Source organism: Notechis scutatus, unplaced genomic scaffold (genome assembly GCF_049901735.1).
Source record: "Notechis scutatus isolate UNSWTSFEM ecotype Mainland unplaced genomic scaffold, rNotScu1.2 NSCUSCF54, whole genome shotgun sequence".
NCBI lineage: Eukaryota > Metazoa > Chordata > Lepidosauria > Squamata > Elapidae > Notechis > Notechis scutatus.
The window spans coordinates 148600-163440 of NW_028263162.1; the positions used below are offsets into that span (position 1 = coordinate 148600).

General features: G+C 42.3%; 1 protein-coding gene and 1 long non-coding RNA gene across 2 annotated transcripts in view; one reads left to right on the plus strand and one right to left on the minus strand.

Moving 5' to 3' along the window:
- Nucleotides 1-4377, plus strand: part of LOC148128476 (uncharacterized) — a 32055-nt gene extending 27678 nt beyond the window's left edge. Inside the window, exon 2 of the long non-coding RNA XR_015746377.1 lies at nt 4035-4377. This is a non-coding gene — a long non-coding RNA (uncharacterized LOC148128476). The remainder of the gene's footprint in view (nt 1-4034) is intronic.
- On the minus strand, nt 1698-11250 carry LOC148128477 (vomeronasal type-2 receptor 26-like). The gene is made up of 3 exons (XM_087949039.1): nt 10639-11250; nt 8881-9675; nt 1698-2461 (listed from the first exon to the last, which is right to left on the minus strand). The coding sequence occupies exons 1-3, from the start codon at nt 10876-10878 to the stop codon at nt 2183-2185; spliced, it is 1314 nt and encodes a 437-aa protein (XP_087805165.1). The 5' UTR covers nt 10879-11250; the 3' UTR covers nt 1698-2182.
- Nucleotides 11251-14841: the final 3591 nt, after the last annotated feature.

Here is a 14841-nt window from a genome sequence, read left to right on the forward strand (position 1 = left end):
CCTCCTTTTCCTCCTCCTCCTCCTCTCATAACCGGCGGTTGTGGTGGGGACGGGAGGGTGCATGCGCACAGGGAGATGCTTCTCAAGCAAATGCCAAAGCACAGCAAAACCTGGTATGGGGTGGGTGGCTGCTCACTTGAGGAGCGAGCATCTCCCCACCCAACTGCACCCTCCTGATCCATCCACAGCTGCTGGGTGTGAGAGGAGGAGGAAGAGGAGGAGGAGGAGGAGGAGGAGGAGGAGGGCCGCCCAAATGGACGCTTCCACCACGGTCTGGCAATCGTTGTTCAGCCAGTCTGGATTCGAAAAAGGAAGAAATGAAAGAAGTAGCGAAGAGCACTAAGGAGAGCTTGCTGGCTTGGCCCAGCCACAGCTTTGAGGGAGACACAAACACATTCACATTCACAGACACATTCACAGACACAGACACATTCACAGACACACACACATACAGAGTGGGGGAGAGAGAGGGGAAGAAAGGGACCCGGCCGCTTCGCTATCCCCTACCCTCACCCTCACCTTCTCGCACTGCTCCATTTTGTGAACCATCTATGGTTTAGTATCTCCTTCCAACTGGTGAGAAACCCACAAGGGCTGGGGAATGTGTCAATAAGAGCTCCAGGTTTGTTTGCTCCTTGTGCCCAAAATAGCAAAGAAAAAGGGAATTCTGTTGACCAGGGCCTGAATTCAGATGAATTTGAATCATGATTGGGTGGAGGTCCTTTTGGTCCCATTGGGAAAGAAGCTTCGTCCTGCTTGGGGAAAAGTGTCCACTGAAAGGGCCGGTTCATAGTTGGGGAGGTTCTTAAAGAGACCAGACCTGGTCAGACTTATCCGTGCCTCTCTTTTACACACACACACACACACACACACAAAGGGGGGAGAGGGAAAGAGAAAAAAAGAGGGAATGAGAGAGGAAGAGAGAGACAAGAAAGAAAACAGAAAGAGAAAGAAAGAAAAAAAGAGAGAAAGGAAGCAAAAGGAAGAAAAGGGATAGACAAAGAAAGGGAGAGATGGAAGAAGGGGACAAAGAAAGAAAAAGAAAGGAAGAGACAGAGGGAGGAAAAAGTGAATGAGATATATGAATGGATAGATAAATACATGGAAGGAGGGAGAGAGAGAGAGAGAGAGAAAAGGAGAGGAAGGAAGGACACAAACCCTGGCTTCAGAAGACTCTTTGAAGCAGCACAGCAATCTAGGGCTGGCCTGCAAGGGTTCTCGGAGGTCATCTAGTCCAACCCCCTGCTCCAGCAGGAGATCCTTACAGAATCAAAGAATAGCAGGGTTAGAAGGCTGTGTTTGTGTTTGTGTGTTTATGGTTGTCAAATCTCCAAAAACAAGTCAAGGAGCTCTGGGGAGATCAGTCATAAATTCAAAAACTTGCTAAGCAACTGGCCATTAAGCAAGGACCAATTGTATTTGTTTTGCCAGTCACATGGCCAACAAGACATGCCCATCCGGTCATGTGACCACCAAGCCAGGCCCACAAATTAAGCCATGCCCACAGAACCGGTTGTTGCAAAATTTGAATCCCACCCCTGGATGGAACTGAGAAAAGATTTCAGCATTAAGTGATAACCAGTCGGTTCCTTCTCATGACCCCATTAACACACATTTCTCCCCTCTTCTTACACCCATAATTGTAAGGTGTGATATCAGAACAATCTTGATAATTTCACGTGAACTGAAGCCTTGGAGCTGCTTCCTAGGAGCAGAAGGCCCATTGCTCCATCCCAGGGAGGGTGAAAGGGAGGCATAGAGAGCTCTGGCCAGGTCTGGCCTCCTTAAGAGCCTCCCAGATTATGGAGCTGCCCCTTCAGGGGACACTTTTCCCCAAGCAGGACAAGAGGAAGCTTCTTTCCCCCAATGGGGCCAAAAGGACCTCCGTCCACTCATGATTCAATCCCATCCGATACAGTCCAAGCCTGGATTCAGGCCCCGGTCAGCAGAAGTGCTGCCTTCGTTGCTCTTCTGGGCACAAGGAACAAACAACCAGAAGCTACTAGCGACACATTCCCCAGCCCTTGTGGGTTTCTCACCCGTTTGATGGAGACCCTTAATTGTATGCGGTCCACAAAATGGAACAATATTGAAGCCTCCCAAGCAGCCTAAGGAAAAAAATCCGGTTTCTACTGCCCAGATTCAGTTCTCGCTGAAGGTCAACCACCTTTGGGGAATAGCATCAGCCCTCTTGAAATGGGACCTCAGGCTTTGGAAAACAGAGGAAAGACACCAAACTTTCTCTTACCTTGTTGAGCACCTTTAGCCGTGAAAGAGCATCTTGGATGATATAAAGTCTGTTTCTTTCAAAATACGCCGGAACCTCTCTCCTGGGATCATCCCTGGGAAGAACCAAGAAGCCCGAAATGCCCAGATCTGCTGCTACCTTTCCATTTGAGTCCATGTAGAGTTTATAGTTTGAAATATTAACAAACTCATTCTTCTCCAGGAAAGGATGGAACTAGAATGGGAACATGCAGCAATTTTAAAAGCAGAAAACTTTGTTTATTATCCCAGACGCTTTTTCACATTTGAATCTTTCTTCTGTAGTTGTCTAATTTACACACATGCTTCATTAGGAAAATAGATGTTACCACTATCTTACAAGTGAACGAAAAAAGTTCACAAAAAATTGTTGATCATATTTTGACAATATAGATTTTGACAAAATGTAGTTGAACAACAGAAAAAAGGAGATTTATGAACTTCCTGAAAGCAACAGGTTGGTTATCAGAAACACGGATTTGTCAAGAAGAAAATTTTCAGGGTAATCCTCTCCCAGGAAGCCCAGACAGGAAACCTGAGCTAGGCCCACTTCCCTGTAATGCTGCACTGACAGGATTTGGGGAGTCAGAAAGTACAAATCTCCCACCGACCCTTTTTTTATGCAGCTGTAGGTGTCCTCCTTTTATCTGGTTCTTCCCCAGGCAGAATCTCTCCTCCACCCCCAAAAAGTCATTTCCTCCAATCACTGCCCTTTCTAAATGGATTGTGGGAAAGGGGGGGGATGTAACTTATGTGCTCTATGCAAGTCATCCTCACATATTATTACATTTCCTAAATACATTATGGAAATACTGCTGATATAACTTGATCTCAGGAAAGAGTAACAAACAATTTTGTGATGTGATCAGAAACCCAGTTCAGTGAGGGGTGGATGGTATGATAATTAAGTGGATAAAAACTGATTTTAAAATGGTACTCAAATAATCTTTAGGTTTTTTTTAATCTTTGTCATGAAAATGGGAAGATACAACATTTTGTCGTTAAGTCATCAATTTTTCTATGTTGTCATTAATATAATAGGGTTGATAAATTGCTATTATACAAGATTTATAGCAATTCTCAGGCAAATATACTTTTATGTTATTTAAACATTACCAACTTTCCAGAAAAATATTTATGATTTCCTCCTAGAAACAACTGTATGACTAAAAAGCAGTAGAAAAATATCTGGGTTTTAGGATTTGATAAATTATAGTGTCTCATATAAGAACATTAATGATGCACTGGATGAAGGATTGTGCCAAGCTTGATAAGTATATAAGGGAACCAGTTTGCTCTACTGGTTAAGCCTGCGAATTAGAAAGCAAGAGGCTGTGAGTTCAAGACCCGCCTTGGTCATGAAGCAGGCTGGGGGATTGGGGGCCAGTCTCTCAGCCCAACTCAACTCACAGGGTTGTTGTTGTGGGGAAAATGAACACAAAACTACTCATTGGTACTCAGCCCCCGTGGCTTCTGCAGGGAAGGGCTTTTAAGGATGGGGGATGAGTTAGTGCACTTAGTGAACTCAAACAAGGTCTCAAAGATCTGGAAATCCAACAAAATGGGGCTGCTCTTCCCAAGAATGTTTATTTGAGCAGCCTTTAGAGCAACGAGATATTTATATCGACTAACCCTGCCAAAAGTCCAAAGGGAATTAACCTCCGAGAGCTGCAACGGAGTTCCCAGAGCCGTTTCAGGGGGCCGATACAAAGAAAGAATGCCTGAGCTGAGACTGGGGCCCTGTGGACAAGGGGCCACTCGAACTCGAGTGTCTGAGTGTGTGTGTGTGCATGTGTGTTTGTGTGTTTGTGTTTATGGTTGTCAAAACTCCAAAAACAGGACAAGTAGCTCTGGGGAGATCAGTCATAAATTAGAACACTGGCTAAGCAACCGGCCATTAAGCGAGGACCAATTGTATTTCGTTTGCCAGTCACATGGCCACCTGGCCAAGCCCACTCAGTCACATGGCCACCAAGCCACGCCCATCTGGTCACGTGACCACCAAGCCACGCCCACAAATTAAAGCCATGCCCACAGAACCAGTAGTAAAAACATTTGAATCCCACCAGTGACTTCACAGCCTGCTATGCGGCATCTCCTATCAGGACTCAGGGATTCACTTTGTGACGCCTCTCCTAATATCTGGGAAATACGGAACTCTTTTATGTGCAACTGCAGTTATCAGATCAGTAGTAAGGAGTTCCTCTGAATGGGGCCAAATTCTGTTCTGCTGTAACGCAAAATTATGTATTTATTTATTTAGGACATTTATATTGCCACATATTCGCACATGACTCAGCATTAGGCAGACTCTAACTGCCCATTGACTGTTGTTTATTTTTATTTTTCTCCATTATTATTATTATTATTATTATTATTATTATTATTATTATTATTATTTGTAATGCTGGTCTCTGAGTGTAATAAAAGTGGACTGGATGAAGGAGGAAGCTGTGTTGGAGACATTTGCCATCTTGAGTTATTTGTAAATAAATACATGTTTATGAAAACAATCCCAAAATCATACTTGACTGCAACCTGAAACTGAGTCTTGAGAGAAGACAAGGAGGAGATTATGAGAGCAGCTTCTCCAACTTGCAAAATCTCTCAGTTGGACAAGGGAGGATTCAACACTCTTCCAATGACTGAAAGAGGTGTTGGGAGTTAAAACCCTTCTCATTCCTAGGAAAATAAAATATTTTAGGATATACTAAAAGGCAGAATATATTTCCCCTAAAAAGAAAAGTAGAAACTCACAGCCCCCCTCCCACCTTTGCTAATGGACCATTACTCTGGCCTAGGCCAGTCTATTTTACATAACAAAGATCTACTCCAGGTAAAGCTATAATAGGAATTGCCCAAAGCCCTTTCATTACATCACCATCACCCAGCAAGGCTCAACCAAGCCTGGGACTCAGGACAGTCTACAGAGTTGCCCCTGCATGGCCCCATGGGAGTCTGACAACCGATCAGAATACAAGCTCAAATTCAAATCCCAACAGAGGGCATAAAACAGTTGCACTCTCAGCATCTCAGCCCTTCTTTCCTCAACCAAGGCATGTGCTCCTGAACACCATTAAACCATCTTCCAAGCAGTGACCATGTTTCCAGCGTCTTTCTTCCCCACTTGGAACTGAACCCACAAGGAGATTTCTTCTAACAGAGGCTAGACAGAAACTTCAGATCTGCTCCCTGTTATTCCGGAGCGTCAGACAGGAGCAATTAGATGGTGCAAATCTCTTGACCTTTTGCAGCACAAGAAGGTTGAGATGTTCCCCTCCTTCTCCTTTGGGTTCCTTCTCCAAAGGATCTATTTATTTTTATTTATTTATTTATTTGATTTGCCAATTGTTTACAAGATAATAAGTATAAGTGTATACATAGTTGTGAATACATGAAATGGGTACATATAAGAAAAATAAAAGAAGAATAAGAGAAAAAATAGGACAGGGACGGTAGGCACGTTGGTGCGCTTATGCACGCCCCCTACAGACCTCTTATGAAAGGGGTGAGGTCAATAGTAGACAGTCTAAGGTTAAAGTTTTTGGGGTTTGGGGAAGAAACTACAGAGTCGGGTAGAGTATTCCAGACATTGACCACTCTATTGTTGAAGTCGTATTTCCTGCAATCAAGTTTGGTGCGGTTAACTTTGAGTTTGTATCTATTGTGTGCTCTTGTGTTGTTATGGTTGAAGCTGAAGTATTCATTGACAGGTAGGACATTGCAATGTATGATTTTATATACCATGCTTAAATCAGACCGAAGACGGCGTAATTCAAGGTTTTCTAGTTCTAGAATTTCAAGTCTGGTGGCATAAGGTATTCTACAACGAGTAGAGGAGTGGAGAACTCTTCTTGTGAAATATTTCTGGACTTTCTCAATTGTGCTAATATCAGATACGTAATGTGGGTTCCAGACTGATGAACTGTATTCGAGTATTGGTCTAGCAAATGTTTTGTATGCTCTGGTTAGTAGTGTGATATTACCAGAGAAAAAGCTACGTAGGATTAGGTTAACAACTCTTAATGCCTTTTTGGCTATGTAGTTGCAGTGGGCTCTAGCACTTAGATCATTAGAGGTGAGTATTCCAAGGTCCTTTACAGAGCTTGGGTCATCAACAAGATCTTGACTATTCAGCTTGTATTTTATTTTCTGATTTTTTTGCCAATATGTAAGACAGAGCATTTATTTGTTGAGATTTGAAGTTGCCATTTGTTTGACCATTCTGATACATAGTCAAGATCTTTTGTAGGGTAGCAGTATTGTCTGTGGTATTGAACAGCTTTACATCATCAGCGAAAAGAACGCAATTGCTCTTAATATGATCACAGAGGTCATTTATGTAGAGTATGAAGAGAGTTGGTCCTAGAACACTGCCTTGGGGGACACCACTATTGACAGGTACAGAATTTGATAGGACGCTCCCAATTTTGACCATTTGTTGTCTGTTTGACAGGAATGCTTCTATCCAGTTATTCAGTTGTCCAGAGATACCATAGGATTTTATTTTTAGGAGTAGTTTGTCGTGTACCACTGAATCAAAGGCTTTACAGAAATCTATGTAGATTGCGTCTATTGCTTTGCCCTGGTTGAGTTGTGTCGTCCATATGTTTTTGCAGTGTAAGAGTTGCAGATTACAGGATAGTTTTTTTCTGAAACCAAATTGTTTATTGGAGAGTAGGTTGTTTGTCTCTAAGTGGAGGATGATGGATTGGTTAATAATTGATTCCATGACTTTACAGGTGACGCAGCATAAGGAGATTGGTCTGTAATTTTCAACTAGGCTTGGGTCTCCCTTTTTGAAGATGGGGATGACTGTGGCTTGTGACCATAGGTTAGGCAAGGAGCTGGTCCTGAAAGATTTTTCAAAGATTATGCTTAGAGGTTTGGCTATGGCAGTGGATAGCTTTTTTAAGAAGTAGGCACATATTCCATCCGGTCCAATAGATAGAGATGGTTTTAGATTGCATAGTGCTTTTTCAACATTGTCTTCTGTAAAATCGATATGTATTAGATCATTGTTGTTATCTGTGATTCGGCTAGGAAATACTGGGCATGATCCATTGCTGTTTACAAATACTGAGCCGAAGAATGTGTTAAAGATGTTGGCTTTAATGGTGTCGTCGTTGCAGTCTTTACCATCAGCTCCTATCAAGGGTGGGATAGACCTTGAGTCTTTTAGTTTGTTGTTTACAAAATTGTAAAAAGCACGGGTGGAATTGGTGCTTAGAAGGTTTTCCTCTTGTTTAATGTGATAATTGATGCATTTGGTCTTTATCTGGTGGCATAAATTTTTGTATCGGCTTTTGAAATTGGCAACGTGACCAGATTTGTTTTTCCGCCAGAGTGATCTCTTTTTGGATTGAAGTTTCCTTATTGTTATGGGTAATCTGCTTTTTGTTTTGTTTTGGGAGTTGTTGTTGGTACATATAGTTTGATGACTCTTTTGACTTCAAGTAAAAATATGTTGTAATGGTCTTCAACAGTATTGCATCCAGTGAATAGAGATTGCCAATCAAGGGATGAGAGATCATTGTCTATAAGATCATAGTTGCCTTTTTGAAGTTACAATTGGGGATTACATCATTGTGGTGATTTTTGTGTGGGCGTATGTTGAGACAAAAGTCAATCATATTGTGGTCACTGCTGGAAAAGGGTTCTTTAGTTTGTATTCCGTAAATTAAATTCAAACTATTGCAGAAGATGAGATCGAGGCAGTTGTTTAGTCTAGTGTTGTTGGTTACTAGTTGTTCCAGTCCCAGATTTGTAATAGCATTGTAGAAGGTTGTGTGTATGATTTCAGTTGTACAATCATTTAGGGTCCAGTCAATATGAGGTAGATTGAAATCGCCAAGAAAGATAAAAGGGTATGGGCAGGATGCAGCCCATGTTAGTAATGTATTTAGCTTGTTTACATGTTCGATGTCATAATCAGGTGCTCTGTAACATAGTAAGAATCGAATTGTGATATTTAAGGATAGTTCACAGATGATGGTCTCAGGAAGAGCAAGCTCCTGGGTAACTTGGATATTTTTAGATGTAAGGATTTTTATAGTAGATAGCAACACCACCTCCTCTCGAATTTCACGATCTGATTGGTAAACATGATAGTCTCTTACTGTGGTAATGGAGTCAGGGAGAGATGCATTGAGCCATGTTTCACAGACAAATATAATGTCGAATTTAGCCATATTTAGTAGGAGGAAAAATTCAGGTATTTTATTCACGAGGCTTCTTGCATTGAGTAGTTTGCATTTAAGGCCAGCAGTAGTTGGAATTGAGGTAGTTAGGGGCGTGCATGCCTAGTCTTGGGTGATGGTGGATCAGTTGAGGTAGGGTTGTGGTTGAGGGTTAAAGCAGAGTTGCGGGTTGTGTGGCTTACTTTTGATACAGTCAGCATGGTAGTCAATGTACAGGTCCTTCTCTCCATTGTCTAGACGTTTTTTGAGTTCGGTGCGGAGTACACGGGAGCGGGCACGTTGCTATATGGTTAGGTCAGGGCGACAACGGAGGTTCTTATGGTTGGTGTTGGTCTTGGCGAGTGAATTTATAGTGTAAATGAATTTACGTTTAATGGATTAATCAGATTAATGGATCCCTATCGGGACCCCATACCTGCCATGGCTGCAGCCTCGGAACCCCCAACCTCTTTTCTTCCTCCTTCCTTCCCCTCCTCGATCTGGAGGAATAGGCGGCATTCATGGCCTGGGCCAAAGTCTGAATGAAGCTGTAGCGATGAGGGTCATTCATGATCCGTTTCCTGTTCCTTTTCTCCTGGGTCTCCAGTGGGGCTTTCTGGGTGCATCTTCTGCGGCCTTTGACAGAAAAGACGTGCTTGGAAAGGGAACAGCGAAAATAATGATCTTGAAACTGATCTTCCACAAAGAAATAAGGTTCAAAGGCAGCATCCCTTGGCCTTTTTTTATTCAGATAACCAAAGTTCCAAATACTATGGATGTATTTGAGAAGTCTGTGCTTCTCTATTTTATACCATGCAAAACTTGTGAGGATCCAGACTTTCCCTTCAATGGGTCCTGGCAAATGCATAAGTGCTTTATGGAAAGTAAAAATTCTGTCCCAGATAGGAATAAATTCCATAAAGTGAACAAAGACATTGATTTGTCTCCACTTAGAAAGGGCCTCCCTGAGGGGGGATGTTTGCCCATTGGTTGTGAATCGTTGTGATATAACCACACAAATTCCATTCCTGACAAGCATCGGAGGGAAAGTCCTCATGAAATTCTCTCCATTCTCTGTGTCTGAAGCAAAGAGACCAATCAGGGTCCATCTGAAATGGAGGAGCAGCTGGACAATTGCTGGGTAGTGGAATCCTTCTTTGGGGAGCATCTGGTGGAAAAAGGGGAATCTCCTTTTATCACTCAGAGCCTCTGAAGCAATTGCAGTAGTGATCTGAAAAAGTAATGAAGAATGCTGTGTTATAATGTGGTCCAGATCAACTCCAAAATATTAGTTATTGACATACCCAATTTTGTTCTGATGAACATATCAGAACAGTTTGTTCCTTAGTCACGGTTTAAAATATTTAAGACAGAATATTAACAAGATTGTCTATAAAAATGGAATGCAAAATCATATTAAATAAAAAACAATTAAAATGCAATGTAAATTTCTGTGTCACCCCTACAATTCCAACTATTAGATTCAAATTAGCAGATGTCAGATACAATGTTTGGATCTAAGATATAGGGCAGTTTTATATGCTATTTCTGACTACTGAAACCTCTTTCTCAGCTTCTATATCCCAAATTCTTTGTGGAACAATTTTTCAGCTTCTTCTCCAGATGTACAAGAGACTAAGAGACCGCAACTCCTAACACAAATTGTCAGTTATACAATACAATAAGTCTTTAATTGAAATTTTGCCTGTTTTGGGACTTGCTTTAATTTTAAACCAATAATTATATACCCTGAATTTATACAAAGTAGAAATGTTATAAATTCATAACTTACTGTATCTCAGAGGGCAGGAGCTGAACTACTTTTATCCACCCCAAAGATACTCTTCAGATCCTGTGATCTCAATAATTTTTTATACATAGACAGGACTATTGCCAACTTGATTCCAATTGGATAAGGCAGATATTGATATGTGAAAATGAATATGGTAATGGAGGACCTCAAAACCTGGATAGTTTTTCAATAGTTGAATATTCAGTAGAATATCCTCTATAGGGACCTTATGGCTCTTCAGGCCTTTAATGGTGAACTTGAAGATGAACATAATAGACTAAAACATAGTTTATATGTTCCCTAATATTCTGAAAAACAGCTCTTGAATTCTATGAAGATATTGGATCTGTTGTTCATCCCCACCACCCCGCTCACCTTAGATACAGAAAAACACACACAAACCTGTGGGACTTTGTAGGTGCCTCCTAATGTTGACATCTGGATGGAGATGTCCCTGGAAGCTTCATCAATCACAGCCAGGAGGTTCTCCTTCCTCCCACAGCCGTAGTTGGGGACATTGGCTTCTCCAGTGGAAAGAATGTCCAGCAAGGCATCTGAAGTGCGTAAAGGGTTCAAATGACTTTCATGGAGGTTGTAACCAAGTGTGAGATTGTGCAGCAGCTGGGAATTCTTGTTGACCATTTGAACAACAAAAATTGATCTTGGGGTATTTGCTAGAGTAGAATTCTTCCTATTGTAAAAACAGTATTCATGTTATTATATTCAATAGCAACAACAAATATTTTTAAAATATATAATCCTTCACAAACCTACTAAGCCTTAGGCCAACATTGATCCAAATCGAATGATCAATTATGCAAATGAGAGAGGCAACTACAATTGTTTCAATTGCTACTTAAACAAAGGTCATTATTCAAGTGATGAACTCAGGAATGAACCGAGAAAGGAAAATCATCTGGATTTCATTCAGGTTCTTTTAAAACTCCATCTTTGGATTTTACTCTTTTCCACAAAATAAGGTAAAAGAGGGAAGCCGTGGAAATAAAAATCATTCAGGAAATTAGACAGGTCCTGCAGTACAAAAATAAGTGAAATAAGAAGAAAAGGAGAGTGTTAGAATTGCACATGGAGGGAGTGCAACTCCATCACCCTGCATGACTTACAAAGAAGGAATAGGAGGACTGTTGAAATGCCACATTATAGGTGACAATAATGATGCAGTTGTGACCACACCAATGAGATGGTCTCCAGGCCTGTAAAAGCTCCATCGACTGAAGCCATCCTGGTGCTCCAAACTCAATGGGCATTTCCTTCTCAGCTTCCCACAGACTGATGGGGACACCAGCAGCATCAGAAGCAGAAGCAGGAGGTCCATCATTCGTGGCATTAATCAATCCACTTCCTGTTTCTAAGGCAAACAACAGGAACAGTTGGAAAAATGCAAAGACTCTGAGAAGTGCCAGTGGCTTTCCTGATCTAAACAGAGAATCACTCAGTTTCATCTGCAAAGGAGAGAAAGGTGCAATCAAGAGCAGAGCCTGTACCTGTCCCAAAACTTGGTCCCAGAGAGCTTCACCCAAGGAATTTATCCTTTTCTGATACAAGATCCTTTGCATGTGGCTTCAATCTGATGCCTGCATCAAAGTCAAAAACTGGAGATATAGCATCACAGGTCTCAAAGGCCCAGATGGTCATAATTACAGCAAGAAGCAACTTCTCCTCTTGGGATCCTGAACTTTTTCTGGGCTCCATCTGCAGAGGAGAGGCTGGAATAAAACATGTTAGTAAAAATTACAGATACAGCCCTGGGATCATTGTTCTGTTTCGGTTGTGGTCCTTCCTTCCTGTCAGGGCAAGTCCAGAAAGTGATGCTGGGGAAGAGAGTTCAGCACCCAGGAAATTGACTTCTGCTGTCCTTCAACATGGCCTCTTGTCTCCAGAGATTGCTGGGGAAGGTCACCCAGAGCAATGGGGTTTGGTGCCACTTCTAAGTTAATGCCATTTAACTGTAGTGTTGCCTGTCTTCTAATGACAATCGGCACCCTTGATCTCTGCCTAAGGTTAAGAGTAGACCCTGTTTGGAACTCTGTTTTATGTCATAATCCCATATATTGATCTTAATTGCGGTCGGTTTTAAAATTGCTTGTGCCTGAAGTGAAATTTCATTTCCCATCTTTTCTAGCAATATTAATTCTGAGATAAAAGCTCATTAAGAAGCAGGAAAGTGACAACTTGTGGACTAGATCGTTAGGTAAATAGGGAGAAAGATATAGAATGGATGGAATTTTTTATTTTTATTTTCTTGTTATTCCTGTGTTATCTTACCATGTTACTATAATACACCAAGATTCTTTATATTTTGATTTTTCTTATTTTTTTAAATAAAGAATGGACTGTAAGTTCTGCAGGTCTATCTATCTACCCCTGTCTTTCTTTCTTTCTTTCTTTCTTTCTTTCTTTCTTTCTTTCTTTCTTTCTTTCTTTCTTTCTTTCTTTCTTTCTTTCTTTCTTTCTTTCTTTCTTTCTTTCTTTCTTTCTTTCTTTCTTCTTTCTTTTCTTTCTTTCTATCTATCTATCTATCTATCTATCTATCTATCTATCTATCTATCTATCTATCTATCTATCTATCTATCTATCTATCTCTATATCTATTTATCCATCCATAACTATCTCTTATTATCTATCTATATCTACTCATCGATATCTATCTATCTATCTATCTATCTATCTATCTATCTATCTATCTATCTATCTATCTATCTATCTATCTATCTATCTATCTATCTATCTATCTATCTATCTATCTATCTATCTATCTATCATCTACCATGTTTCTCACAAAATAAGTCTGGGCCTTTTTTTTTTTTTTGACGCCCTTAGCCGTTTTTTCGGGGGTGACTTAATTTCCTCCCCCACCTAGAGCGGCCCATACGCATGTACCTATCCACGAGTCCATTTCTATTGTCTGATGAAAGCTCCCCGAAGGCAGAGTCCCCAGCCGCTTGGGGGCGAGGCATGGCTGCCCGTGTCCTTTCGCCATTAGGCAGTGTCTTTCGGGCGATGGAAGTTCCACATGGGCAGTCACCAGCCACTTCGATCGGCCAGTAGAAGCGGCCTCGGGGCTTCCATCGCCTGAAAGATACTGCCTAATGGCGAGCGGACATGGGCAGCCACACCTCGCCCGAAGCGGCTGGGGACTCTGCCTTCGGGGAGCTCTCGTCGGCCGATAGATGCGGCCTCGTGGCAAGGGGAGTGTGCGTGTGTGCTCGCCCCAAGGTCACTTCTACCAGCCGATCGAAGCGGCTGGTGACTGCCCAGGGGGAACTTCCATCGTCCGAAAGACACTGCCTAATGGCGAAAGGACACGGGCAGCCATGCCTCACCCCGAAGCGGCTGGGGACTCTGCCTTCGGGGAGCTTCTATCGGCTGATGTTCTATCGGTAGATTGGGGTATTCTTGCCTAGGCTACCTGCAGGGCACTCCTAAAGGCAAGTTTTCTCCCCACCCACCCCTGCCCTTCCCCCCCATTTCTCTTCACCTCGTGTAGTTGTAACGAATGATGTCAGAATTGGCAGGGAAACGCATGGTTTAAATAGGCCTAAATTTTGGGGGTGGGGCATAATTTCACCTCATGCTTAGATCATGCTGGGCCTATTGGTGGAGGCCGTATTGTTGGAGAAACACGGTATCTATCTATCTGTCTGTCTGTCTGTCTGTCTCTATATCTATTTATCCATCCATATCTATCTCTATCTATCATCTATCTATATCTATATCTACCCACCCATCCATATCTATCTGTCTGTCTGTCTGTCTATCTATCTATCTATCTATCTATCTATCTATCTATCTATCTATCTATCTATCATCTATCTATCTATCTATCTATCTATCTATCTATCTATCTATCTATCTATCTATCTATCTATCTATCTATCTATCTATCTATCTATCTATCTATCTATCATCTATCTATCTAAATATCTATCCATCCATCCATCCATCCATCCAATTTACTGGCCACCCATCTTATCACAGGGAAACCCTACAAAGATGGCGGTGATGCCCACAGTGTGGTGGATGGTGCAACCTGCTTTCTAGCGACATGATTTCTGGAGATCTGGTGGCTCTTCCTCTGTTGTGGGGATCTTCTACTGGGGGGGAGGGACCCCTCTGACCTTCCCAATTTCTGGGGCTGAGACTTTCTATACCAAAAAACCTCCAAGGGGTTTGAAGGTGCTGTTGGAACTCCTTTGTTCCTGGTTTATTTGGATCCGTTGTTCAGGGAGGATGTTTCTTCACTGGGGGGGACATTAATATGGACTTCTCACTCCAGAAGGGGGAACTGTGGGGGGCTGAGTGTGGAGGGGAATTGAAGGGACAGGCAGGCCCACCCTGTCAGGGAGGAACACAGGAAGGCCCGTATCCCAGGTCCACCGCTTGGAAGTTCTCCCCCCTGAACCTCCCTCAGATTCTGCTCTCAGGTCCTGCAGACCAGATCCTGGGTGGCTCCGGGTTCAAGCTGTGGCTTTTCAGGGCCAGGTTGATGTGCGATGAGACTCTCTTCTCCTCCAGGAGGTTCCCAGCCGTGTCTGACCGAAGCCGGGTGAGGCCCAGAGGGGAGGAAGCCCCTCCTGGGTCAGG

What these genes read in the sequence shown, in the direction of transcription:
- LOC148128477 (XM_087949039.1), bottom strand. Translation starts at nt 10,878, where the DNA reads ATGGTCAACAAGAATTCCCAGCTGCTGCACAATCTCACACTTGGTTAC. An exon ending in GCACCTACAAAGTCCCACAG is followed by an intron (nt 9,676 to 10,638) that starts GTTTGTGTGTGT and finishes TTACTTTTTCAG; the next exon opens with ATCACTACTGCAATTGCTTC. An exon ending in CGAGGCTGCAGCCATGGCAG is followed by an intron (nt 2,462 to 8,880) that starts GTATGGGGTCCC and finishes TTCCCATTCTAG; the next exon opens with TTCCATCCTTTCCTGGAGAA.